The sequence below is a fragment of the Molossus molossus genome, unplaced genomic scaffold, assembly GCF_014108415.1.
Source record: "Molossus molossus isolate mMolMol1 unplaced genomic scaffold, mMolMol1.p scaffold_m16_p_13, whole genome shotgun sequence".
Lineage (NCBI taxonomy): Eukaryota > Metazoa > Chordata > Mammalia > Chiroptera > Molossidae > Molossus > Molossus molossus.
In genome coordinates, this window is record NW_023425348.1 from 80,238,671 (window position 1) to 80,266,264 (window position 27,594).

Sequence of the window (27,594 nt, forward strand, 5' to 3'; positions counted from 1 at the left end):
GCGGTCCGGAGAGACCCGGGTTCGGTTCCCGCTAAGGGCACGTACCTCGGTTGCAGTTTGTCCCCGGCCCTGGTTGGTCGTGCGGGTGGCAGCCACTCGATGTGTCCCTTTCACATTGAGATGTTTCTCTCTCTCTCTTCCTCTCCCTCCCTCCCACTCTATCTGAACAAAAAATGGAAAAATGTCCTTGGGTGAGGATTAAAAAAAAAAAAAAAGTTCCTTCTGCTCTAACACTTCACTGACCAGGTAGCTAACTAGGACTTATCCTTCAGAACTCAACCACCACTTCCTACGTGTTTAGGCTGAATGCGTGTGCAGGGCTTCCTCTGTGGGGCCAGTGCGTGTGTTTTGGGGTAGGGTTAAACCTGCCTGCTGTACGCTTACACGACACTCAGCAACCGGTTTCTTCGCAGTTAACACCTTAGTGTCTGCCTTCCCAATCAACCATACAGGTCCCCTGTTTGGTTTGCTTATAACTGTATTCCAGCACTTTGCGGAGATTTGGCACAAAGTAGGCATTCAATAAGATTACTTATCTGAATGAAATAGAATGCTATGACTTGCATAGAGAGAACTGGCTCATTTTACAGAACAAATCACGGAGGGAAAGGAGACTTTTTTTTGTTACAGATATTTCACCTTTTTTACCCCATTGGCACCCCCCTCCCCACCCCACCCCTGCCCCGTCCCCGGCTTAGTTGTCCATGTCCATTGGTCATGCATACATGCATATAGGTTCTGTGGTTTATCTCTTCTCACCCCCCCACCCCCTCTTCTGAGGGATGTCAGTCTGTGCCCTACTTCCACGTCTCTGGGTCTACCGTATTCCTCAGACTGTTATGTTCATTATATTCCATATATAAGTGAGATCATGTGGTATTTGTCTCTCTCTGCTTGGCTTATTTCACTTAGGATAATACTTTCCATTCTACTCAAGGCTCTGAGCATGCTAGGGCCCTGGGTAGTCTAACTCACTGCTAAAGCCCCAGATATGCAGGGTCCCTGGTAAACTTCAAAAAACGTCGCATAGAACGAAAAGGGGAGAAATGACAAACTGGTGTAAAACTCTCGTAGGGGAAGGATGCTTCAAGGATGCTGTCGCCTTAATCCGGAAAGACTTCTCAGTGGGCCACAGCCAGGCACACAGTCGCCAAGAAAGCTCCGTGGCTCCAGTTGTCTCAACACTGGGGAACTACACCAGGAGGCAGAGGGAGGCGCCCCAAAGAGCCAGCGGAGGGGAGACCAGAGTCAGGAGGCTGCCCTGCGCTGAGGCCACGGGTGACCTTCCCCTCCCTCGCCAAGATCTGGGCCCTAAGCCCCTTCCTCTTCCCTGCCCTCTCCTTGGCCTGAGCGGGTGTCAGGATCCGAGAGGGTAGGGGGGCACACCGGCCCCTGCCGTCCACCGAGTGTGCACCCCTTTTCTCGCAGGCCACACGGAGGTGTCTTCTGGTCTCGGTCGCCAGGGGGCGAACTGCGCTCCCACCAGCCCGGGAAGCTCCGGTGGCGGACACTCCCGCGGAACCCCAATCTAGGTGCCGTGGGGGCGGGTCCCTGCGTAGAGCGCCGAGGGCGTGTCGGGGCAAAGGAAACGACACTGGCCACGTCTGCTCCGCCCCGCTCGCTCGGCCAGGTCGCTGTGATCGCTGTGATCGCTGCGCAGACAGGTGGCACTCCCTTGGGGACCGGCTCCAGGGCTCCGCCAAGGTCTGTCCTTCCATCTCTACTGCCCCCTCCTGGGCCCGGGAGCGGTCCCTCCAGACGGTCCCCGCCCCGCCGAGGCCCAGGCACTTTTCTGTCCCTCCCACCACTGGCCGGAGGCCTGGTCGGCGCTGGGTTTGGGCTGTGGACCGGACGACTGCTGAGCTGCGTGGCTCCTGCGCAGCGCTGAGCGAGTGTCCGGCCCCCCTCCCTGGCCTCGCCGGCCCGCCAGGCCTTTCCGCAGGCCTGGGCTCCGAGGGGGGGACCCAGCCGAGCACTGGGGAGCGCAGAGATTGGGGGAGGACCACAGAGAAGACTTTGTGGAGCACGATTGAGCAGGAGCCCCAGGGTCCTTGTGCTGCCAGCTGGTCCCCCATCATTTGGCATGTCCCCCCATTATTTGGTGTGTGGACTTGTCCGTTAGGACTGGGAAAATCAGCCAAAAGTTATCTTTTACCGAACTTTGGCCACGGGCCAGGATTTAAGCACTTTCTCTACATTAACTCATGTACGTACAGCCTTACTGTTGTCTTATGAAGTAGGTACGATTACATCCGCGGTGCAAATGAGGAAACCACCTTGGAAAGTGGAGGAGCTCCCATCCGCTCGCAAGATGAGATAACCCGATCCAGGCCCGGTGCCGCTCACCAGTGGGTGGGAAGAGGGGACCCCGGAGATCCCTAGCACCACCCCTCAGTCCCCACCCAAGGTCTGCTTCAGACCACCAACACTCTCATCCCACCCTTTACCCCTATTTACATCAGTCGCCACAAGACACCCCCCCCACGCACACTCCATTGCCACTCTTTATGCTTTTTTTATTTTTGCACTTTGCTTTTTTCTCCTATTTTTATTAATTTATTTTTGTTATAGATGTTTCTCCTTTTTCCCCCCTACACCCCCCCTCCCCATCCCGCCCTCCCAACCCCCCTAGCATTGTTGTCTGTCATTGGTTATGCATACATGCATATAAGTTCTTTGGTTCATCTCACCCATCCCCCTTCTGCCCCCCTCCTCTGAGGTTTGTCAGTCTGAACCATACTCCTTTCTATGTCTCTGGGCCTATTTCATTCATCAGCCCGCCTTGTTCATTATATTCCACAAATAAGTGAGATCATGTTCTTTATGCTTTAAGTCAGAATATTTCAGAAATATTCAGAAAACCCCACAAAAGTCTAACTAAAGCAGCTGTATAATACAGCTATATAATAGTAAGCAAGTGCAGACCCTGGCATGGAAAACATCCTTAACAGACTTTACTTGAAGTGGTTGCACACATGGCTACAACTAGTCAGGGACACAGGATGCAGTTAGTACATAAAGAAGAGGCAGGTAGGGAAAGGAGGAGGCCCCTGACTCCCAATTCATTTTTGATGCTTGGTCCGGAGGAAAATCCTCGATCAGGCATTGAGTGCTTCTGTGTTTTTGCAGATGTCCACGCTCTCTGAGAAGGAATCCAGGGCACCTACCACCCGTCTGGGCCCAGCCGCCACACGGGGCCTGAACACTAACTACAGGGGTGGTCTGGAAGGAGACCGCGCCAGAGAGCCAGACCAGAAGCTGCCAGAGCTCTGTGGAGTGGGTGACCCCACTGCCACGTTCTCCTCCGATAGCTCCCACCTGTCCTCGAGAGGAAGCATCATCAAATGGTTCTGGGACTCGGCTGAGGAGGGCTACAGGACCTACCATATGGATGAGTATGATGAGGATAAGAACCCTAATGTGAGTGAAGCCCTCCTTCCCACTGGGACCCAGTAAGGACTGCAGGGTGGGATACCCTACCTTGACCAACAGGACAGCATCCAGCTTGTTCTTGTCAGGTTGGACTTACAGCCTCTGACCTCCAAGAGGGCTCCTGATGTAGCAAAGAAAGGCCCCGGTTTATTACCTGGATCAGAAAATGGCCCAGTTATAATGAAGGGGAACTTGATTTGTGAGGGAGGAGTTCAAGAACCATGGAATGCTCCAAACTGGATTCTGACCCACAGACTCTCCACTACTCATCTTTAGAGCTGGGACAGAAGTAGGGTTTGGGTTACAACTATTTTACTTATGGGTTGTGTATTCTTGAGCTAATGATTTAACCTCTTTGAACTTCAGTTCATCTCTAAAATGAGATAATGATGCCTGTTCTATTGAACAGTCCCAGTGGAGTGAGATCAGGATGTAAAGTTATTAGCACGGTGCTTCCACACGGAGCGTTCAGTGACTAGTAGCTGCTGCCGTTATGAATGTTATCTGTCCTGGCTATTGTAAGTTCTTACCAGGAACACCTTCAGAGCTACCACAGATAACAACCTTTAATAATCTTTATTTGTTGAACATCTGCCAGGTGCTGGGCACTGCTCTACGTGCTGGGGTTATAGCAGTGGACAAAAGAAAGTCTCTGCCCTCATGGAGTTTATCGTCTAGTGGGGGAGACAGACAAAGCAGATGGAAAGTGTTCTTAGGAAGAGCAACATGACCTGATTTCAATTTTTAAAAGATGACTTAGAGCCCTGGCTGGTTTGGCTGAGTGGTTAGAGCATTGGCCTGCGGACCAAGGAGTTCCGGGTTTGATTCTAGCCAAGGGCACGTACCTTGGTTGCAGTTCGTCCTCGAGGTACGAGCATGTTCAGCAGTTCCTGTGACCTGGGGCAGAAACTGACCAGTGCTCTAAAGGGGGACAAAGAGCTTTGGGGTTCAGAAGAAGAAAAGATCTCACCAGGCGGGGTTTGGGGAAGGCTTTCTGGAGGAGATGGCATTTGAACAGAACTTTAGAAGTGGGAAGATGGGGTCAGTGTGCTGAGTGGAGGGCACGGCCTGAGCCAGGTCAAGCAGGGGTGGTTGGAAGGGCAGGATTGCAGAGAGTTCCTGCTTTGCTGCTTCCTTGACCTTTCCTTTGCCCCCCTCTGCCATGCTCACCCTGCCTCTGTACCTCTCCTTTCCAGGGCATCATTAACTTGGGCACCAGTGAGAACAAGCTGTGCTTTGACCTTCTGTCCAGGCGGGTAAGTCCCGGTGCACCTCTGGGTGGCATCACCAACTTGAGAGCCTGTTTTCTCTCGGCCTCCCTAGACTGCTTCTCCCACGAGAGCCTGCTGCTTACCTCAGTGGCTGTGGCCTGGGAGTCAGGAGTCTAGGTTCCGGATCTGCTCAGGGACAACTTTCCGTATGGTCTTGGGTGGTTACTTCCCCTACTCTGATCCTGCTTCTTTTTCTCTTTAGGCTCTTACCCTCACTCAGACCCTCCTGTCAGCTGGGTCCCTGCTCTCAGGAGAAACACTCAGTGGTGGGTGTGTGATCAGTAATGAACAACGGGCTCTGGGGGTGGTGGTGCTGATTTGTAGCTTTGGCCAATTCCCATAGTGTAAATACTCCCACTACGGCCAGTTTCAAGCTACTGATGTGACATTAGTGCACACAGAATTGGGGAAAGAAGTGCAGTGGCACACATTTACAGGGTGGAGCAAAAACAGGTGTACAGTTGTGAATACAAAAAACAAGAGTTTATTCTTGTACTATTTTCCATATGAACAATTGTAAGCCTACTTTTGCCCCACCCAGTATAGTGTTTTCCGTCTAGTCACATAGACAGAGATAACCTCAAGACAGAGATAGCCTCAAGAGCACAGTAAAATGCAGTGACATAACCAAGAGCAATGTTGTTTAAGTATTTACTACCTTTGTTTTTTTTTTAATCCTCACTCGAGGACATTTTTCCATTTTTTGTTCAGATAGAGTGGGAGGGAGAGAGAGAGAGAGAGAGAGAGAGAGAGAGAGAGAGAGAGAGGAACATCGACGTGAAAAGGACACATCAAGTGGCTGCCTCCCGCATGACCCAACCAGGGCCGGGGACAAACTGCAATCGAGGTATGTGCCCTTAACAGGAACCGAACCTGGGTCTCTTTGGACCATAGGCCGACGCTCTAACCGCTGAGCCAAACTGGCCAGGGCTACTACCTTTGTTTTTAATATAATTCAGTTATATAATTTAAATGTCATTTGTATAAGTTAATATTTGAAATGGCTATCTATTAACGCAGCTTGCAAAATTTCTGAAAATTTAATAATCATATTTCTTGAGCTGATGCCAGCCATCTCTAGCAAACTGCTGGAAATGCCTGTTAAATATATCTCCCAAGGCTTGGGAGTCAGAGTAGAGAGAGTGATGTTTAACTCAAAGGGACTTGTGCCCACAGGTGAGAAATGCAAGTCCCAAGGGGAGAGGCGTGTAGTGTCAGGAGTGGGCTTGAAAGGCATGTTCTACTAAAGCCAGCTGCCCCAACTCCAAGGTTGCTCAGCGCCATCCAGTAGAAATAAAATGTGAGCCATGTATATCATTTTAAATTTTCTATTAAGTAAGTAAAAAGAAACTGGTAAAATTCATTTTACTAATATACTTTATTTATCCTAATATATTTAAACTGTGACCATTTCGACATGTAATCAATATAAAAAAATTATCGGTGAGATATTTTACGTACTTTTTTCAGATCCAGTCTCCAGTATCCTGTGTGTCTGGATTCAGACTAGCCACATCCCGAGTGCTCAATAGCCCATGTGGCTAGTGCCTTCCGCATTGGTCAGTGCAGCTCCGGGGATGAAGGAGAAAGGGAAAGGCTCAACTTATGTACAAGTGGCTGACTATACCTTTCGTCCTGTGGTCCCCCTGCCCAAGGACCCTGCCTTTCCTTGACATCGTGTGTGCGATGCCCTGGGAGTCACTAACCCAGCACCTGGTCAGGGTGGGGATGGTCTAGAAATGGCCACATTTTCCCAAGGTTGATCTGAGCCTGCAGGAGGACAGTGGCCTGAGTCCCTCCAGAAGACCACAGTGATGGCACCCAATTCTAGGGCGTCTTCTTTCACCCCAGAGAAGAGCTGGGCAGCACACCTCCCATCACTGCTCTGCAAATCCACCCCTCCGGTTTTTGTAGGTGTCAGTGTTGAATGAAGAGCACTTGACTGGAAGTCAAGAATTCTAGCTTTTTTCTCAGCTCTGCCACTTGCTAGCTCTGTGACCTTGGCTGAGCCACCTCACTGTTTTAGCCTCGGTTTCCTCATCAGCAAAATGGGCGTGAGAATGCTGTTCCCAGGCTGCCCGTCTCACAGGTTCTTCGATGTGGAGACCAAGCCTGTGGCTTTAGGGGCCCTGGTGCGGTGGGGACGCACATGGTAACACCAACCAGCCCTTCCTGTGAGCACGTGTGACCTTTAGCCCTGCTCTTTCCTCTTTGTCCCCAGCTGAGTCAGAGTGACATGCTGCAGGTGAAGCCGTCTCTGTTGCAGTACCCTGACTGGAGGGGACATCTGTTGTAAGTACTTGCCATAGGCCAGCGGTTCTCAACCCCAGGGTGGTTTTGCTCCCCAGGGGACATATAGCAATGTCTGCAAATTTTTTGGTTGTTATAACTGGGAAGTGGGTGCTACTGGCATTTGTTGGGTAGAGGCAAGGGATGTTGCTAAACCTCCTATGATGCCCAGGATAGCCCCCACAGCAAAGACTTATCTGGCCCCAAATGGCCATAGTGGCAGGTTGAGAAAGTCTGCCTTAGGCTGAGGGCCTACCTAGTCCTGGAGACCTGGCGGGCGGTCAGGGTGGGGAGGGGGCTCCTGGAGCCTCTGTGGGGGCCTGGTGCCTCCTGCCAGTCCCACCCCAGCGCAGGAGCTCCCAGCTTGGTTTCTCTGGCTCTGAGGCCTGGGGAGGGCCTTCCTACAAGGAGTCCTTGACCTCACTTTCCCAGCTGCTTTAGAGGAGCCAGATCAGTTTAAGGGGAGCTGGCTGGAGCTTCCCCGACTCACAGGATGGAAGGTGGTAAATAATACTTGTAGGAGTTTATACTTATTGAGCACTTACGGGACCAGTTGCTGTCCTGGGCGTTGTGACTGAGCAGGACTTGATTCTAAGAGTGATTCCAAAGCACATGTTCTTACAGTAATTGGGATGGTGGGCCCTCAAGTCAGACCCTTGGGCTCAAGTGTGAACTCTGCCACTTTCCCACAAGTGAGCTAATTTCTTCAAGTCTCAGTTTCTTTTTCTGTAAAATGGGAATAATAATGATGATAGTTGCGTGATAAAGCAAGTGTTGCTTATGTTATCCTGAAATCTGCTGATTCAGTGGGGTTGGCAGTCTTAGAACTACAGAGAGTGAAAGTTTCATGCCTCCAGGTAGTGTTGGGAGTGGAGAGGGGGTGGAGACACCTACTGATCACATTTCCCTTCTGGGAAACAAAGGCCTTAATGAGCGCTGCCTGAAGATTCACCAGAGGCGCTTTGGGTGGGTTGGTGGGTTGAAGACCCTCTGACAAGCACTGCCCCTCTGTCTGTCTTATCTGCAGCCTCCGGGAGGAAGTGGCCAGGTTCCTGTCTGTCTACTGCAGGAGCCCTGCACCCCTTAAACCAGAGAATGTGAGTAGCCCCCCTCCTCTGCTCTTTCCTGGTTTTCTGCCTCTTTCCCCCAGCTTTAGGCTGGCCAGGGGTTAGGGGGTGGGGATCTGCCTTTCTCTGTGTTTTGATTGGTTTCCAAGTGGAGTTAGGAACACCTGTTCCCTTTCCCCTCCCTTCGAGTTTGGGTATGGTTTCTGCCCCCACTTTGTCCTGTGGCCCTTCTTTACCTCCACACCTCTGAGCAGCTCCTTCTTCCTTGCTCAGTTCACCTAGAGCAGGGTCCCACAAATAAGCCACATGAATGAACTTGGCTGTTAGTCAGGAGGGGCCTTTGGGTACCTTCTGTGGCCTTGCTGTGACAGAGCTCTGAAGGGTACCACCTGGCTGTCCCTCTGCACCATCCAGGGACAGAGCCTGATCCCGCCTTAAACAGGTTCACGTTTGTCACATGGATGTGTCACCCTCAGGTGGTTGTCCTGAACGGCTGTGCCTCTCTCTTCTCTGCTCTGGCCACGGTGCTGTGTGAGGTCGGGGGTAAGTGGACTGTGGCCCGCTTAGCACCGGGAGCTGCCCTCTGCCTGCCATGTCCCAGCTGCTTGTCCTCGGGGCTGCCTCAGAATGCTCCGGGCCATAATAGACCCCTAGGCTACCGGGGGCTGAAATAAGTGCTTGACAAGACACCCAGGTGCCAGCATTTCCAGAGGAAGCCAGTGTGATGGGGGTCTGGGCTGTCTCTCTGTGCTGGCCTTGGCTTTTCTGCACGTGCACAGATGGCCCTTGCACCCTCACGTGCCGGAGTGCCTGCTACAAGAGCCAGAGTCATACTGAGAACACACTGACCATGGTCGTGGTCAGGGGTTATTGGTTGCCAGGAACAGAGGCCCACCCATGCTGGTGTAATTAATGATAATATTAGTTACAGTGTTGACCACATACTATGTCCCAGGCACTGGCTGAAGGCTTTACACATGGTCTGTCATAGAATCTTCACTACAACCCCTATGAGGCAGGTTCTCTGATTATCCCCATTTAACAGGTGAGGAGATTAAGGCACAAGGGGTTAGGAACCTTATTAAAATCACACAGAGGGGTAGTAACCACGATTTGAACTATAAAAGGAAGATTCATTACCAGGATATAAAAGGCACTTTCCTGCCCATTCTAGAACAATCGAGAATGGGATCAGCGCAACAGTACCTCTCACTGGGATATGCAGTCTCCCTCCCCGCCCCCTTTCAATGCAGGCCTTTCTCTGGACCTGCCTTGGGTCTTGCATGGCCCAGTGGTGCCAGCCAGCTGCCACTGCACGTGACCTTTCCATTCAAGTGCACGTTCTCACGAGTGTCTGTGCTTCTCAGAGCAAAGTCTTCAGAGAGTGAGAACATGATGGGTTTCTGGCCCACCAGTGGATTGGCTCCCTTGGGTCACTTGCCTCTAGTCTAGTCCCTGTGGTGGGGAAGGGAGCACATAGGAACACAGAGCTGTGAGTGGGGTGGGCAGTGCTAATGGAGGGCTGGGGAGGGAGCGCGCTTGACCTATGCACCCTCTTCAGAAGTGCAGGAATGCCTTCAGCTCTGCTTAGAGTAGAGCCTACGGTCCCTCTCAGGTCCCTCTCATCGGTCCCCACCCACAGCTGGTCTCTGTCTGACATTCTCTCCCCCCCGCAAATGGTTTCAGCCTTTGTTTGAATGACCCCAAGGGTAGAGAATTCACTCCCCCTGAAGCAGCTTATTATATCTCTGGGCAATTCTACATGTTGTCAAGTTTTTCTGCTGGTTGAGCCCAGATCATCACCCCGCACCTTCCACTCACGGGTCCTGGTCTCTTTAGAGTACCCCACATGCTGAGTGCCTCAGTGGGATCCTCTGAGCTTTAGTTTTCTCATTGGTAAAGTTAGGATGACAATCGTACTTACTTCACAGAGTGATTATGAGGATCTAATGAGATAAAGTGCAAATAAATGTTTAGCACAGTTCCCAGCATATAGCAAGTGCTCAATAAATGTTAGCTGCAGGTTATTAGAAAAGGAACTGATCTCAGTGGATCCAAGCTCAAGAAAGGATCTTGGGAGTTGAGAGAGGGAGCATGCCCCAAATGTTCCCAAGATTATCGAAGGCTTGGAGAGGCATGGGGCCAGCAGACGGGGGTTCATGAGCTCCAGCCAGAGGGTGACAGGCTCTGGCCTACTCCTGCCCCCAGAGGCTTTCCTGATCCCTGCCCCTTACTATGGAGCCATCACGCAGCATGTCTATCTCTATGGCAACGTCCGACTGGTCTGTGTCTATCTGGACAGTGAGGTAAGAGTTCCTGGAGCCCCAGGTAGGGGTTCCTGCAGGCCAAGACTTTCCTGCATCTGAATTTGAGGGTGGACATGGGTGGAGGTCCATGCTGAGGGCTCAGGGGTTATGGCTGAAAGGGGAGTAGAGGTTTCTGTGCCCATAGCCAGTGCCTAGGTTCCCTGGGGCTTCCCATTCTCCCAGCTCTGAGGTCCTGGGTCAGTGTAGAAGCCAAGAACGGTCCCAGGGACCACACCGAAATGGTGGGGTGAGGATGGTGAGCAGACTTCAACATGGAAGTCCTTGGATCCCGATCAGTTGACCTTTAGGGCCTCTTCTTGAAACCTAATAGTGATGAGGGTGTTCCTGATATGGTGGGGTGGGTGTGGGGGCAGGGAGAGGGGAGTGACCACCCTGTATTTTTCCAGATAACAGGCAGGAGAAGTCCCCAGATTTCAGGGCTTCGGGGAGGGGTCACTGAATTTGGCGGTGAATCTTTTTCCAGGTCACTGGGCTGGACACACACCCCTTCCAGCTCACAGTGGAAAAGCTGGAGATGGCCCTGCAAGGAGCTAATTCTGAGGTCTGGGGATCAAAGCAAACCCAAGGCCGGGAGTGGGCGGGTCTGAGCAGGGCACGGACCCCTCTTCCTCTTCCTCTTCCTGCGGCTGATCTACTCCTGGGTAGGGTTGGCATTCCGTGATGAGGACAGAGGGTAGGCACAGGACCATTCTGGGGTCAAGCAGGAGCCTGCCTGTGGAGGGTCTTGCCATCAGAGAAGACTGGGAGACCTCGGTGTACAAATAACCAACCAGGGAACTTGATTGAAAATATTACCTCCCCACTTTGCTTGATTCCGATCCAGCAGGTCAGCTGTGGAGCTTAGAAATCTGAAGTTCAGCAGTCTCCCTGCAATTAGAAAAGAGGGTCCTCTCTCTCGGGGAGCTGAGGCCTCCTGGAGAAGGCAGAGAGCAGGAATCCTCCAGTGGTTCTCTTCTAGTCCACTTTCACAACTCTTCAACTTAATTTCTTTTATCGTGGTGATTAAAGCTGTACATGTCCACTGGGAATTTTATTATTATTATTTGTTAATCCTCACTCAAGGATATTTTTCCATTGATTTTTAGATAGAGTGGATGTGAAGGAGGGAGAAAGAGAGAGAAGGCGGGAGAGGGAGAGAGAGAGAGAGAGAGAGAGAGAGAGAGAGAGACAGAGAGAAACATTGATGAGAGAGACACATCGATTGGTTGCCTCCCACACAACCCTGACCGGGGCTGGGGATTAAACCTGTAACCAGGTATGTGCCCTTGACAGGGAATTGAACCCAAGATCCTTTAGCCCACGGGCCGATGCTCTAACTGCTGGGCCAAACAGCCAGGGCACTAGGGGAATTTTCAAAGTGCAACCCCACCCGTAAGTCTGCCAACCGAGGCAACCCTGCTGCCATTTGGGCATAGTTCCCTCCAGGCTTTGCTCTCTGCATTTGTTTTCTTTCATAGCTGACATGATGCTGCAGATGTAATTCTCTGCCCTTGTTTGCTTCATGTTGTGTGGTGAATGGGGTCCCATCACATTTTCTGGGGAGCCTGCCCAGCAACCAGCCCCACCCTGTGGGACCCTGTGGGACCCTGTGGCTCTGGCCTTTGGGAGGAGCTGAGGGTGTCCTGCTCCACTGATGGTTTCAGGGTGTGAAGGTCAAAGGCCTCATCCTCATCAACCCCCAGAACCCTCTGGGTGACATCTACTCTCCAGGAGAGCTGTGGGAATACCTGGAATTTGCCAAGAGGTGAGGCACCCATACTGCCCCTCCAAAGCGTCTGGCAGATAAGGGTTCCGGCTTCGGGACAGGTCCTTCTACCCTCCTTTCTCCACCATGGCTTCCACCCGCTTTGGCCCCTCCTGGCAGGGGGAGGGAGGCAGCTGTCAGCGGGATGCTAGTTCTTTCTCTGCCTCTGTGACAACAGCTCTCATTTATTGCACACTTTAGGGGCAGTTGCTTCATGTGCTCTATCTCATCGTCCTCCCAACAACACTGTTAGGTACAGACACTGTTATTACCCTCAGTTTACTGAGCCTAAGAGTGAGGGGCGGAGCCAGCCTGAATCTGGGTCTGTTTGTATTTAACTGCCTTGTACTTAACCTCTGTGGGGGTGCCTGAGGGCTCCGCCTCTCCCCCACAGGGCTTCGAAAGCCCCACTGTCATGGGCCTTGTGTGTGTGGATGAAACAAGTTGGGTAACCCTGGGGTAGATACAGTCCTTCGGGGTTGCTGAGTCACCGCCCCTCCCCTGGGGGATGCATTTGACCTGTAACCAAGCTCTCTGTTCTCTGCCATCGCCCCAGGCACGAGCTGCACGTGGTGGTGGATGAGGTCTACATGCTGTCCGTGTTTGAGGAGTCGGTGGGTTACCGCAGTGTCCTGAGCCTGGAAAGGTGAGGCTGCTGTGTCAGAGCTGACTCTGCACCTCCCTGCCCTCCGGCCCCGCCCCGCTGTGGCTCAGCCACAGGGCATGGCCTGCCCCAGGGTGATCCTCTTCATCTAGCTGATCCCCTTGTCCTCAGAGCCCCCAGAGAGAACTGGGAGGACTGGGCCAGATTAGTGGTTTCAGATTGTTCTGTGGGGTTTCTGAGAGCTCCAAGGAGGGGCCTTAGGAGTCCTTGAAGGAAGGCTGGGGGGTGGGACACTGGGCTTTGCTGTTTCCTTCATCCGCCAAGTACCTCCAATTTCTCCCTCTCCCTCCCCTTCCCCCTCCCCCTCCCCTCCTTCAGATATCCCGGAGCCCCTTGCATGTATCATGCACTTCTGGCTATTTGGGCTTTTCCATCAGATTTATTCTGAGTCAAGGACGTGTGGCCAAAATGCCTTTGCAAACACTTGGACCAGATCATCTATAAAGTCTGTAAATCTCACGCTCAGAGAATCCAACAGCTCCTGATCTCTGGCTACTTCTCCCAAAGCTCTGCCGAATGCGTGGGGCACGTGCTGTCGGCTGTTGCTCCCCTTCGTTTCCCGGTTAGCGCAGTGAGACACAGAAGCAGGGACTTGTGATCTACCCTGTGCCAGACGCCACGCGAGGCGCCGGCATGCGACGGCGAACAAGAAAGACATAGGCCCTTTCTATGTAGAACTTTTATTTCGGGCCAGGAATAACATTTTAGCAGCTAAATAACAGCTAGTTATTTGATTCAATACTAAAAGGGAGAAGGCTGGGCGCCGTGAGGGGACCGCCTTGGGGCACCCACTTGGCCTGGTCTGCTGGAAGGTGGTCAGAGAAGGTCTGTTTGAGGAAGTGACACTGAGCTGTGTGCCAGATCAGGGGTGGGCAAACATTTTTTAGATCAAATGGAAACTATTTTAGGCTTTACAGGCCCTGTGGTCTCTCATTCAGCTCCGCCATTATGGCACCAAAGCAGCGTAGATGTGCGCACATGGAAGAGCATGGCTGTGTTCTGATAAAACTAGTTATGGGCCCTGGCCAAGTGCTCAGTGGTTAGAGCATCGGCCTGTGGACCAGAGAGTCCCAGGTTCGGTTCCCACTAAGGGCACGTACCTTGGTTGCAGTTTGTCCTCGGCCCTGGTTGGGGTCGTGTCGGTGGCAACCACTCGATGTGTCTCTCTCACATCAATGTTGCCCACCCCCATCTGAAGATAAATGCAAAAATGTCCTTGGGTGAGGATAAAAAAAAAAACCCCAAAAACTATTTACGAAAACAGACAGCAGGCCGGATTTGGCCTGCAGGCTGTAGTTTGCTGACCCCTGCTCTAAAGGATGCTGGGAGTTGGTGATTCAAGGCATGAAACCAGGGCTTGACCAGAGCCAGATTTATCCATGCAGCCGTCTTCAACCACACATGTGAGCACCTGCAGATCTGTGTTGTCTCCATCCCCACACTGTGCCCTCTGCAGGCTGCCGGACCCCCAGAGGACCCACGTGATGTGGGCCACCAGCAAGGTGGGTGCCTGGCTGGCCTTGGGGGTGTCAGGGAGGTGGGAAGGCAGAGAGGTGGGTAGAACTGGCTTTGTGGCCACCGCCTCAGATGTCTTTCTCCTTCAGGACTTTGGGATGTCCGGGCTCCGCTTTGGCACGCTGTACACAGAAAACCGGGACGTGGCCACTGCGGTGGCCTCTCTCTGCCGCTACCATGGCCTCAGTGGCTTGGTCCAGTACCAGATGGCACAGCTGCTCCAGGACCGAGGTGACTGGCCACCTGCGAGTGGAGGAGGGTTGTAGCCAGTCTGGGACTGGCCAGGGATCATGATGCTCTGGGCCTGGGATAAGTATAGGGTGGAGTTTGAGAGTACCGGCTGTGGGCCCAGGCTGGGTTCACACCTTGACTCTGTGTGGCACATTCCTTCACCTCGTCAGGCCTCAGTTTCTTCATCTGTAAAACAGGGTCATAATGGTACCTGCCTTGTAGGGTTAACAAGTGTTATTTTTCATTCAATTAGAATAGTAGCTGGTGTATAATAGGCACTTGGTCAGTGTGAACTCATTACTAGCTGTGAGCACTCAGAAAAGAGCAGAATCTACTGCCTGAAAAATGTTATGATGGAACTCTCTCTCTCCCTCTCTGCCTCTTCCTCTCCCTTTCTCTCCCTCCCTTTCCCCCTCCCTCTCTCTCCCTTCCCCCTCTCCCTTGCTCTCTCTCTCCCTCTCCTTCTCTCCTTCTCTCCATCCCTCACTCCCCTCCTCTTTTTCTCTGTGTGGATCTGTTTTGTTCCCAGGTTCAGATGGCAAGTTTAGGCAGCAAAGGGACCTGTAAGTGCCCCCATTTACTGAGTCCTGCTAGGTGTTCTCAATGCATCGTCTCCTTTGTCTCTCCCCAGAACCCTAGGAAGCAGGCATTCCTGCATCCCCCCGTTATTGTATAGATGAGGAAAATGGGGACCAGACAGTGCACACCTGCTATAATAACCACAGTTTAAAGAACAGTGACAGCATCCGGTGTCGCTGCGAGGACGCGGATGGCTGGGATGCACCTGCAGTGCTGTGGGAATGGAAGATGGCGCAGCCACGTAGGAAAACCACGGGCAGTTGCTTTCAGAGTTAAATACCAAATGGCCCAGCAATCCCACTCCTAGATATTTACCCTTATGGTCACACAAAAAGCTCTGTGCCAATGTGTATAGCTGCTCTGTTCGTCGTCACCCAAACTGGAAACAACCAGTGCCCGCCACCGATGAATGGAGACACACGCAGCGGTCGGTCCACACAGCCGGGGGCTACCCTGCAATAAAACCCAGGATGGCGTGGACTGATTTCAAAGGCAGGAGGCTGAGGGCAAGAAGTCCATCTCTAAAGATGGCATCACTGTGTAATTCCACTTCTACGGCATCCTGGAAAAGTGACAGGGAACAGACCAGTGGCTGTGGGGAAGGGGATGATGGGACTATGAACAGATAGCAGGAGGTGTTCTTCGGGGCAAGGGAGCTGTACAATGTCCTGCCATGGTGGCGGTCACTCAAATCTGTATGTGTGTTAAAATTCATGGAATGGGACACCAAAAAAAAAAAGTTACAAATAAGCAAAGATCAGGGAGGTGAACTTGCCCAAGGCCCACCCCTGATAGGGGCTGTGCTGGAGCTGAGCTCAGCTGTGGCATTGGGAGGCGTCACTCTGTGAGCGGGTCACCTTTGATTGGGGTCTGCATCCTGAGGGACCCCGTGTCTTGGGCACCTGGTGCAGGCAGGGCCAAGTATCTGGATTTAAGGTGCTTGACTGTGAATGCTGAATATTCCCATCCCCCCTAATCAACCAGTTAGAGGGGCTCACCCAGTCTTGGCAGCTGGTGGCCTTTTGCTTTCAGCATTTTAGCTTCATGGGACAGAGCGGAGAGTTGATAGGAGATTTATATTTTGTCTTCTCTTTTGCCCAAACAGACTGGATCGACCAGGTGTACCTGCCGGAGAACCATGCCCGGCTCAAGGCTGCTCACAGCTATGTCTCCAGAGAGCTCAGGGCCCTGGGGATCCCCTTTCTGAGCCGGGGGGCTGGCTTCTTCATCTGGGCCGACTTGAGGAAGGTACTTCAGTGGGGAGGGAATGTAAGCCCCCTCCAGCAGCTGAGGAGCAGGGACGCCTCCTCCGCATCCTGAGCCCCTTCCACCCTCCCAGTACCTGCCTGAGGCCACCTTTGAGGGGGAATTGCTGCTCTGGCGTCGCTTTTTGGACAATAAGGTGCTGCTGTCCTTCGGCAAGGCCTTCGAGTGTAAAGAGCCCGGGTGGTTCCGCTTGGTCTTCTCAGACAAGGCCCACCGGCTTCACCTGGGTGAGTGGTCTCCCCTCCCAGCACCCCCCAGTGCATCCTTCCTCTGCCTTCCTTCTGGCCCCACTTGTGGCTTCAGCTACCTCAGCCACCCCCCCCCCCCCCCCAGCCATGAGTGCTGACGGGGCTCTCACTGTCCTCTCCCAGGGATGCAGAGGGTCCGGCAGGTGCTCGAGGGCACATCCCAGGTGGCAGAAGATCCCCCTTCCTGTCAGACCCAGGAGCCCAGGGGCCAGCACAGGTGAGCTGGTTGTCGCCTTGTGGCCGCTACTGCCAACCGGGGGCCTTGGGGGATGTGAAGGCTGATGGTGGCTGAGCGTCGGCCAGGAAGATAACCATGCCCCTGCAGAACTGCTCCTGCCTCTCTCTGAGGCACTGGGGGACGCCTTAAGTTGTGTCTGACCTGGCCCATCCTCTTCCCTCTATTAAACAAAACCGGGAGAAACTGGAAACCTCTGTTGTGAGTAATGTACAGACTGGAGGAGTCGTGACTGCCCTCGGCCCCCTGTGGACGCGACAGGAGAACAAACAGCCTGGACTTTCTTTTCAGCAGCGCCCCCATTCCTCCTCCTTTGTTGCCAGGGAAACAAGTCAAAGGAACGTCACATGTAAGAGAGGGTATGGCCCCCAAATAAAAAAGAGTGGTAATTTCCAAACTACAAGGAGAAAGGACTGAATTCTACATGTTCAAATTGTCCTCCACGCACTTAGGATGTGAAGACGTGAGACCTGGGACCTGGGACAGCCTCTGCTGGGGACCAGGTGAACAGGACCCCATGGTGGGAGTCAGGAGGGGCTTCTCTGACTCTGGGATGCTCTTCCTCCTCCTCCTTTGTGGGAAGGAGCCACCTTCACTGAAGATCCCAAACCAGAATGGCCTACTCATGACTGTGGGAGGAGGTATGGGGCTGGACCCTGAACTGAGGCTGCTGCTGCGACAAGCTGACCAAGGCTGGGCTTTCCACCCTAAGAATGCAAAGGGCCACCCGCCCCATCCCCAGTTCAGAACCCAAATGAGCTTTGTGATCTGACTGTAAAGCCACATGCTGAGGACCCTTCTTGGTGCTGACACTCCCGTTTATTTATTGATTTTTTGAGAGAGAGAGAAACATTGATTTATTGTTCCATTTATTATTTATGGATTCATTGGTTGATACTTGTATATGCCCTGATCTAGAATCAAACCCCCAAATGGCGTATTGGGACAATGCTCCAATCATCTGAGCTGCCCAGTCAGGACCTGACACTCCTGTTTATAAAAGCTGTCTCTTTCTTTGTTCTTGTTTTAAAGAGAATATTGGTGAAATCAGCATTTTCTGTCTGTAAACCATGTTATTTGGTTTAAGATTTCCTCTCTCTCTCTCTCTCTGTCTCTCTCTCTCTCTTTCTTTCTTTCTGCCTTTTATTCATTCATTCCTCCTCTCTATCTTTTCTTGAGTACCTTCAATGTACTCAATGTTGGGTTAATTACATGTATTATTTCTTTTTTTTTATGTTTTGGAAGAGGATAGTTCTTAAAATTATTTTTAAATTGATTTTAGAGAGAGAGGAAGGGAGAGGGAGAGAGAGATGGAAACATCAATGAGAGAGCACCTCGATTGGCTGCCTCCCATATGGCCCCCCATTGGGGATCGGGCCCACAACCTGGGCATGTGCCCTGACTGGGAATCAAACCGGTGACCTCTTGGTGCATGGGTCCACGTTCAACCACTGAGCCACACCAGCCGGTCCATGTATTATTTCTAACTGTAACATAGTAAATGTCTGGGAAGCTGACATTAATATCCCCCATTGTAGAGATGAGGAAACCAAGTCTCAAAGAGATGGAATGATCTTCCTAAAGTCATGTAGCTAAAAAGTATTGGAGCCAGGATTCAAAGTCAGTTTGGTTTGGTTCAAAATCCTGTGCTCTTTGCACTCTGATGATGCCACTTTCTTTGAAAGCCATAACCTTCTAACTCCTGCTTCCACATTTCCTGACTCACTGGGTAAGCAGGTCTCAGTGCGATCTTTGCTTTTTCCTGTACCTTCCAAGTGAGTCATGTAATAGCCTCTCCTCTGTTAACCGCCAACTACCAGGACACTTAACCACCTTCTCAGAGACTTTAGGACCAGGCTCATATTTTCTTTCCTTCTCTGTAGTCATCCTCTCACAGCTTCTATACTTTCTCACCTCCAATTACTTGCATGGTTTCTACCCCTAGAAATGTGGCCATACTGTTTTAACTACACTGGATTGCAAAACTCTTCGTTCTTTCTGATTGCTCCTCCTTCTTTATAACATCTGTGCCTTTGCTTGTGACTTTTTCCTCTGCCTGAAAGGCCCCATTGACCTCTTTGCATGTCTCATCCCAATCTCGCTGGGTCTGTGACACTAGGCATTAGCTCACAAGATTATTTCTGAAGTCATGTTTGCCACTGGAAGTCCCAGTGAGTCCTCAGCAGAAGGTGCTAAGGTATAGCTGGGACCAGAAATAGATTTGGATTCTGCTGCCAGTATCAGAAAACTGCATAGGCTCAGTGAGGGTAATTTCATTAACTTCTCAGTAACATCACTGAATTTTGATTGAATTTTTAAGATTCCACTCACTGCCTTACAACAGGGATTTTACTGTGCATGTAGAAAGCTACATCATAGCACAAAAACAAAATGAAAGTAGAAGTCTCCCCCATTTCTTCTTCCACAATTGCCTTCCCCCAAACTGTTAATTGTGTCTTAAATTCCTTCAAAAAAATTATACATACACCTTAATATAATTATCTACATATACATTTTATCTCTTCTGTTTTATATTTATAAGAAAAGGTATATATATATATACATGCATACATACACACACATATATAAAGGGGTCATACTTGCACTGTTTTAGACCATGCTTTTTTTTTTTATCCTCACCCGAGGATATTTTTCCATTTTTTGTACAGATAGAGTGGGAAGGAGAGAGAGAGGAAGGGAGAGAGAGAGAGAAACATCGACGTGAAGGGACACATCGAGTGGCTGCCACCCGCATGACCAACCAGGGCCGGGGACAAACTACAACCGAAGTACGTGCCCTTAGCGGGAACCGAACCCGGGTCTCTCCAGACCGCAGGCCGACGCTCTAACCGCTGAGCCAAACTGGCCAGGGCTAGACCATGCTTTTATATGAACAAATCTTGAAGATAATTCCATGCCAACACATATATGCATTCTTACATTATTCCATTCTAATCATGTTCCATATTTTATTTTGGTTGAGTTCAGTTTTTCTCTATATTAGAAATAATACTGTAGTGAATATTCTGATAGACATTGTTGAAAATATCCATAGTGTAAACTTCATACAGAGGGGTTGAGGGAAGGTTACCACATTTTACATTTGACGGATACTGCCAATTGCCTTCTAGGGATGTTACACGCTCACCGGTACTGAATATAATAAAATACTACATTTTTATCGGTTTTAGAAGTTTTATAGGTGAAGCATGCCGCCTCATTGTTTCTGTTCGCAGCTTAATTATGAACAAGGCCCCCTGGCTTTGAGTTTCACTGTGGAGCCTGAGCTTGCCGCGCCTGCCTGGGAGAAACCCTGAGCGGTGCCCTGACTCCTCCTGTCCAGCAGGGGGCGCCGGCCCCGGCCGCTCCCGCATGCGCAGTGCGCTAAGTGTCAGACGCCGAGCCGGGTGGCCGGCGCAGCACTCCTCGCTCGTTCGCGCAGCCCTGGCGCCCACCGTGGCGGCTGGCGACTCGCCGCGATCCCATCCCGGCTGCCGTGGCCCGCGCCCTGCGGCATGAGCCGGTGACCGAGCGCGGGGCCGAGCGGGAGGCAGCCGTGGCCGAGGTAAACGCAGCGCGGAAGGGCCGGTGCGGGCTCGGGCCTCCTCGGGCCGCGGCGGAGTCTGGCCCCGGCCGCCGGGGAAGCGCGGGCCGTGCGGAGGCCCGAGGGCTGCCTGAGGCTCCCTCCCCTCGCAGGGCCGCCGGCGACATCACTGCTCTGGGAACGTTTGGTTCCCGCACCGCCTTCCCCTTCCCCTGGCCCGCCCGCACTTGCTCCCACCTGCCTCCCTCCCACGGCTGCCCCGCGCCCGCCCCTTCCACCCCCACCCCCGGGCCCCGCAGCCTCCGTCCCGCGGCGTCGCCCTCCGCCTGACCGCGCCCACCTCCTCCCCGAGCTGCGGCCCGTTTGCTCCCACGGGGGTGTCCTGCGCGCCGGGCTCTGCGCTGGATGCGTGGGCAGGACCTGGTGCCCGGCCTCTGAGGGCGCGGTGGGGCCGGTGGCCAGGGCTCTTGGCTCTGGGCAGCGACTCGGAGCCGGGGCATTTGGAGTTCTCCGCTGGCGTGGGAACTAGCTAGGTCTGTGGACGCGTTTTGAGAGAAACGACTGCTTGGGTCCGTTTCATTCCGAGGCGGTAGAGGGCCCCAGGGGCTGTCCCTGGACTCGGTGTGTAACTTCGGAGCTCCAAGGCCCTTCGCGGCCGTGACACATGATTCCCTTTCCCTCCCTTCTCACTTCCGCTGGTTTAAGTCTCCGGGTGGCCTCCGCGGGTGTGAATGGGTAGACTGTCTTCTGTCAAGTTAGGCCGTGCTCATGGAGGAGTGGAAAAGGCCTACCTAACCCGGGCGTTCAAGGTAACCAGGGAGGCAGCTGCACACGTGAAGAGCGGGCTCCGGAGCCAGACTGGCATCCTCCAAACCCCGCACCGGCACTTTCTAGCTGTGTGCCATTGGGTGCCGTGCTGTGCACTTTCCCTGCCTGCAGAATGAGAGTAGTAATAGCTTGTCACGTGGCACTGTTAGGAAGATGAAACACATTAGCTCAAGGTACTTAAAACAGATCTTGGCATGTAGTAAGTCCTCAGTGAAGTTTAGCTATTAGTTCCTTAATTATATGCATTGAATTGATTATTGTATAATCCCACTAACAAAGGACACCGTTTCTTTTTGTTTTTGATTAGAAACCATTTTTAGGGCTGGTTAATCACAGGGTACCTTTAATTATAAAAACCCTTGTCAGGTAAGGCACTGAATTGCAGATTTTCCTGCTTTTGCTGCTGTTGGTTCCTTTGTTTTCAGGCGCAGTTTGGTTAAGTTCTAGTGTAGCAGTGGCCCTGGGAGTCCAGCTGTGAGTGCTTTTCTAAAAACGCTTAAGAGACTGCGACTCAAAACATTGGACTGAGTGGATTGGTTGTAGCCTACAGCACCAAGAAAAGATTATTCAGGCAAAATTTAAGAATAAATAATTCCAGGAACAGAAAATGCCTCTCATCCGGACAGCAGAGTGGGGTTAAAAGATTTTCCCAGTGACTCAGTGCTTGAAAGCCAGCCAGGTGGTTCCAGAGTTTTCAGGAACAGGTTTGATGTGTTTCAAGAAGGGTAAAGTTTGTAGGGCTTTGTGAAATTCTTGCTTTGATTCAGGTTATGGTGTTATGGAGAACAAACGTTCATTAGTCTGTGGTTCCTTTCGGTCTGTCCTCTTCAGGGAAGCCCAGTGTTAGAGGAGAGGAGGGTGTTTAGGGGTGGACACAGAACATTAGGTCTCTACCTAGCCATGTTTTCCCCCTTTGGAAACTCTAATTCAAGAAAGAAAATAATCCATTCATCACATACAGCAACTCAAAACTGAATGGTGTGTGCACTGATAGAACTGGGAAAGATAGAGACACTCACTGATTGAACAGACTTTATGGTCCTATGAAATGTGTTCTGGACATGGTATTAGATGCTGAGAATACTGAGCAGAAATGAAAAACTCTGACTACAAGGAAACCATAACCAGTAGAGGGAACAGACTTGCAACTACTTAACTGATTAATATAATGTAGCAAGAGCTGTAATGAAGTATGCAAAACGTATGTGGATGCTCATAGAGAAGGTTCTTTACCTCTAAGGCACTTAGTAACCGGCTTTTCTCTTCATTTCTCATCCTTTTCTTTTTCATTTAAGGCTTTTTACTGTATCTCTTTCATTGAGTTTTTATTCTGCCTTAAGCGCTCGCCACATCTCTCAGCTGTTCGGCACAGACTTGTGGGAGCTTGCTTGGCCTGTGCAGGCATACCTCAGAAGTGTGAGTTTGCATTTCTGGGAATAGCTCCCTACCAGGAGGGGATGGACTTCGGTGGATGAATGTTATAGCTCTCTATCCTTCAAAGGGACAGTTCTAAGGTGCATTTTTCAGAGGGACCTTAGCAGGACTGAACCCCATTTGCCCGACTTAGTGTGGTAACCAACTCCACAATGCACCTGAATGGCTTTCTGTTCTTCCCTGACTCCACTCTGGCTCTTTGGATTACTTCTGTGAGCTACATCCGCACAAGTCACTTTTTCTTAGTTTGGCAGAATGTAAACTAAGACAGTTGATACTAGAAGTGGCTCTAGAGAGCAGGCTCTGAGACTAGTACTGTGAAACTGGACTTACTCCTCCTCAGATGGCAAAAGGACCGCCTTGCTGGTGGTAAGTGAGGTGTTGATGACCCCTGGTACCTTCTAGCGTCACAGCTGTAAGAGTCACCAGTGGTGGATTGGGATGAGATTCAGGTAGAAGGGAGAGCACTGGCTAGTACAGTAGCTCTAGCACTTGACTAATAGGTGCAAAATGGTAATGATAGGAATAGTGAAATTGGCTGACTCTCATCTCCTTTAGAGGCCTTGAGGTAAGATCAGGTTCAGATCAGCCAGATATCAACACAAGACTCCCTGTGAAAAACAGAAGGCTCTTTGGTAGCATCTTCTGCAGCTGGAGGGCAGACTGTGTTGAAAACCAGGCCCCGCATTTAATCATAAGGAAGCTAAATGTACAGCTTGCACAGGTTGCTTCTGTTAAAGTCAGGGGTGAGACCTGCGATGGGGTGATTGGGTGGAGGCATTGAGAAATTTGAACTCCCAGATTTTCTCAGATTCTCTGGGCCAGCAGAAATATCCACCTATTATAGAGAACAACTTCTTGCCTGGACACTGTGCAGAGACCTCACTTGGGTCACATGCCTTGCTAGATGGTGCTTATCCTCCTCAAGATCTGCCTTCCTCTCCCTTTATATCTCAGCATTACCTAAGCAGGCAAGTACTGTCCCTGCAAGGGGGAAAGTTTTTGTACTGAAAGAATTGTAGGACTGATTCATGTGGACCAGCTGGAACTGGGGGAGCACGTGTCTGAGTGAATCTTGAGGGTGTTAAACCAAGAGTGGGGGTACTAGTTGACTATCAAGCTGGAAAGGAAAGACTGTTGCCTTGGGGACATTGTCTCATGATTCAGGATTTAATGACCTAGCTAGGATAACTGGAGCCAGTCATAATGTGCTGCTAGGCAGGCTCTTTGAAGCTGGGGCATGGCATTGGCCAATACCACTGGTTCTCAACTGGGTGTGGTTTTGCCTCCGCAGGGGGTATTTATATATAGTGTCTAGATATATTTTTAGTTGTCACAACTGAGAGTTGGTTCTGGCTTCTATTGAGCAGAAACCAGGGATACTACTAAATTTTCTACATTTTACAGAACAGCTCCCCACAAAAAAGAATTATCTGGCCCAAAATGTAAGTAGTGCCGAGACTGAGAAAAAACAGAGCTATCTTGGCAGAGTATTGAGGAAGGCGTCAGAAGGAGATTGGAGGTGGAGATTTGAAGTAGAATTATTTTTTAAGGCTAGAGATGCACCACTTGCTCAGATTCCTGGAAGGGTGCGCTCCCTTCACTCTGGAAATATGGAATGCACAATGAGGAGACCAGCATCTTTGAGAAGCTCAGTGTTGACTGTCCTCTGTAGGCCAGGATTGACTTCAGAACATAGAACCATGGCGTTGGTTCCCAAGTGTCTATGGAGGTGATAGGATTCTGAAATAGCAGAGGCTATTTCAGGGTGGTGGCACTATCAGAAGTAGGGTGGACACAATACCCATATGGGCATGACTCACAACCAGTGTGTCTTGCTTGGCCCATTGTGATGCTAATAGAGCATGGTGTTCCTAAGGGCAGTGTAGATGGGCAGGCAGCTAGCGCTGCTTGACTTATATAACCAGAAAACAAACAAACAAAAAATTGGCAAGTAGGCTGATGTCAGCTGCTGCAATGGGTAAATCACTATTCTTGCCCTGGACGGTTTTGCTCAGTGGTTAGAGCGTCAACCCATGGACCAGAGAGTCCCAGGTTCGGTTCCCCGCTAAGGGCATGTACCTCGGTTGTAGTTTGTCCCCGGCCCCGGTTGGGGTCATGTAGGTGGCAGCCACTTGATGTGTCTCTTTCATATCGATATTTCTCTCTATCTCTTCCTCCTGCTCTATCTGAAGATAATGCAAAACTGTCCTCAGGTGAGGATTAAAAAAAAAAAAAAGAAGAAGAAGAAAAATCACTATTCATCACCTGGTTTTCAGATGTGAGCTTTCAGATCCATATCCCATGGATTGAGATCTCTTTGAAGAAGTACTTTTCAGCATCCCTGTAAGTATAGACAAATGTTCCCCAGTCCTTCCACAAGGGAACCACAACTCTTTGTCAGACTAACTGTACGTCAAGGAAAAGATAATATCCAGACCTTTTGAAGGCTTTTGACTACAGGTTCTGAGCTGATAGTAGTACCAGACAACCCTCAAGCAATAGTGGATAGGAGCTGGCAGATAAATACTCTAGACTATCATCCTTCTGAGGGACAAGTCATAGCCTACATGGTTCTTCAGAGGGTTCCTAGCAGACCTAAGGACCCCTGTTGGCCACAGCAGCAATCAACTTAGTAACACATTCCTTACTGGCCTTCTCTAGTGCCCCGTCCCTCTGTTCTTGCTCCATCATTCTAGCTTTCTGAGAGAACCTCCCAAGTAAGTAAACTACCTGCACTCTAATCCTTGTCTTTGGTCCTTTATTTTTTGCGGGAGGGGTGGACAGAGAACCCAAACTAGGACAGGTACAGAGCAAAATGTGATGTTTAGGAATCTAACATAGTGGGTATCAGCCCTCTCTTCTTTCTAGCCCTTCTGCTGACCACTTGGGACTATGGAGCTAGGCAACAATCCTGTCAGGAGAGTTCCTCCAGCTCCAGGTTCCCACCAACCCTTGGTGGTGTTGGACTCTTAACTTTCCTGTGCTGGTGGGTAGCTGTCTCACTGTGGTTTTACTTTCCCTGACCGTAAATGAGACCAAATGTCTTTTCAGATGTTACTGTGCCATTTTTGTTTCTTCTGTGAAATGTGTGTAAGTCTTTTGTCCAGTTTTTTTATTTTTTGGTTGTTTTATGTTTTTTTTTTTTGTTTTTTTTTTTTATTGCTTTGTAGGAGTTCTTTATTCTGGTCACTAGTCCTTATTAGTTGTATGTATTGCAAATAGCTTCTGGTTTGTAGATTATCTTTTTACTTCCTTATAGTGTCTTTAAGTGAACAAAAGTTCTTTTTTTTTTTTTTTATCCTCACCCGAGGACATTTTTCCATTTTTTGTTCAGATAGAGCAGGAGGGAGAGAGAGGAAGAGAGAGAGAGAAACATCGATGTGAAGGGACACATTGAGTGGCTGCCACCCGCACGACCAACCAGGGCCGAGGACTAACTGCAACCGAGGTATGTGCCCTTAGCGGGAACCGAACCCAGGTCTCTCTGTACCGCAGGTCGCCGCTCCAACCGCTGAGCCAAACCAGCCAGGGCTGAACAAAAGTTCTTAATTGTAACCCTGAATATAGTATTTTATCTTTTTATGGTTTGCACTTCTTATATTGTTTCAAACATCATTCTCTTCTCAGAACTCATAGATACTCTATTGTGTTGAAATATTTTATAAGTTTGCCTGTTACATACAGCTTTTTAATCCACCTTGGATAGGTACCCCACCACTATCACCCCTCGGGCTGCTTTTAATATTTTTCTTTGACTTTCTTTTTTGTGTTTTTACTTTGACTTTTCTAGGTGGACTTTTCTTTGTATGTATATATTCTGCTTGGAGTTGAGTATCTTGACTCTGTGAGTTCATATTTATCATTATTTTTGGAAAAGCTTAGTAAAAGACAGCTGGATTCTCATCTATTTCTGCATTGCAATATCACACATCATGTAGCCTCTGGAAAATGAAAGTGAAAAAATAATGTCAGTATTGTTATGAATATAATTCAGACCCTTTGAAAGGGTTGTGGGGACCCCCTAGAGTCCCTAGACCATACTCTGAGAACCCCCAGTCTTTAAGATTTTGGTATTAAGGTTATTGTAGCCTCGTACAATAAGCTGGGGAGTGTTCTCTTTTTCTCAACTCTGGAATAATTTGTGTAAAATTGGAATTATTGGTTTTTGAATGTTTAATAGAACACAGAAAATCTTCTGGGCCTGGAGTTTTCTTTATAAGAAGATTTAAAAACTGATTCAGTTTCTTTAATGTTATAGAAGTATTCAGGCTTGCTATTTCTCCTTGAGACTATTTTGATGTTATATTTTAAAACAATTTTCCCATTTCATCTGGGTTTTCAAATATATTGGCAAAAGTTCATTGGTATCAATCATCTTGTCTTTTAAGAATATGTAGCATTTAGAGTTGTTTTCTGCTTTATTCCAGATCTTCATTTGTGCTTTTTACTTTATTTTGATTAATCTTGCCAGAATTATGTCAATGTCAATTTTATTCATCTTTTTAAAAAATCAACTGTTAGCTTTGTTAAGCCTGTCTATTTTGTTTTTTAATTAATTTCTGTGTTTTATTTATTACTTATTTTCTTCTATTATCTTTAGGTTTATTTTGTGATAATGTCTTTTTTATAGTTAATTTGCAAATCATGAAAAATTTTAAAGCTCATGTGTGGATACTGTTGTTCCCTTAACCCCAGTTTTGTTAGCATGTGAAAACAGTATTTTCAAACTTTGGGTGATATAATTGATCTAGTAGGTTATGACTAGAATTTTTAAAAAAGCAATAGAATAACAGAATAGAAACATACAGTGTTTACCAAATGTTCTATGGCTAGTGCTGTGTCTGTATTGGGTCACAATATAAAATGTGTTTCTTATTGTAGATTTCATTTTTAAAAAGAAAAATTTGAAAGTATGTC

The 27,594-nt window shown here is 49.8% G+C and overlaps 2 protein-coding genes across 4 annotated transcripts in view; both read left to right on the plus strand.

The window, feature by feature from the left end:
- Positions 1-1,640: 1,640 nt before the first annotated feature.
- Positions 1,641-17,185, plus strand: ACCS (1-aminocyclopropane-1-carboxylate synthase homolog (inactive)). Its single transcript, XM_036258717.1, has 15 exons — positions 1,641-1,704; positions 3,130-3,420; positions 4,629-4,688; positions 6,925-6,995; positions 8,020-8,089; positions 8,536-8,602; positions 10,268-10,365; positions 10,850-10,927; positions 12,030-12,130; positions 12,687-12,776; positions 14,251-14,296; positions 14,399-14,540; positions 16,225-16,367; positions 16,459-16,612; positions 16,757-17,185. Exons 2-15 carry the CDS (start codon positions 3,130-3,132, stop codon positions 16,852-16,854), a joined length of 1,509 nt encoding a protein of 502 aa, XP_036114610.1. The 5' UTR covers positions 1,641-1,704; the 3' UTR covers positions 16,855-17,185.
- A 2,951-nt stretch (positions 17,186-20,136) lies between these two features.
- Positions 20,137-27,594, plus strand: part of EXT2 (exostosin glycosyltransferase 2) — a 130,967-nt gene continuing 123,509 nt past the window's right edge. Inside the window, exon 1 of one of the 3 annotated variants that reach the window (XM_036258323.1) lies at positions 20,137-20,433. The gene's annotated coding sequence lies outside the window, so the exon portion shown is untranslated. Of the gene's footprint in view, positions 20,434-24,899; positions 25,021-26,467; positions 26,522-27,594 lie in introns of those variants that run through there. The other 2 variants (XM_036258321.1, XM_036258322.1) reach the window with 2 other exon arrangements.

Bases quoted from the DNA above. Each gene is read 5' to 3' on its own strand.
- ACCS (XM_036258717.1), top strand. From the start codon at position 3,130: ATGTCCACGCTCTCTGAGAAGGAATCCAGGGCACCTACCACCCGTCTG. The intron at 12,131-12,686 runs GTGAGGCACCCA...CCATCGCCCCAG, and splicing joins TACCTGGAATTTGCCAAGAG to GCACGAGCTGCACGTGGTGG. The intron at 16,368-16,458 runs GTACTTCAGTGG...CCACCCTCCCAG, and splicing joins TCTGGGCCGACTTGAGGAAG to TACCTGCCTGAGGCCACCTT.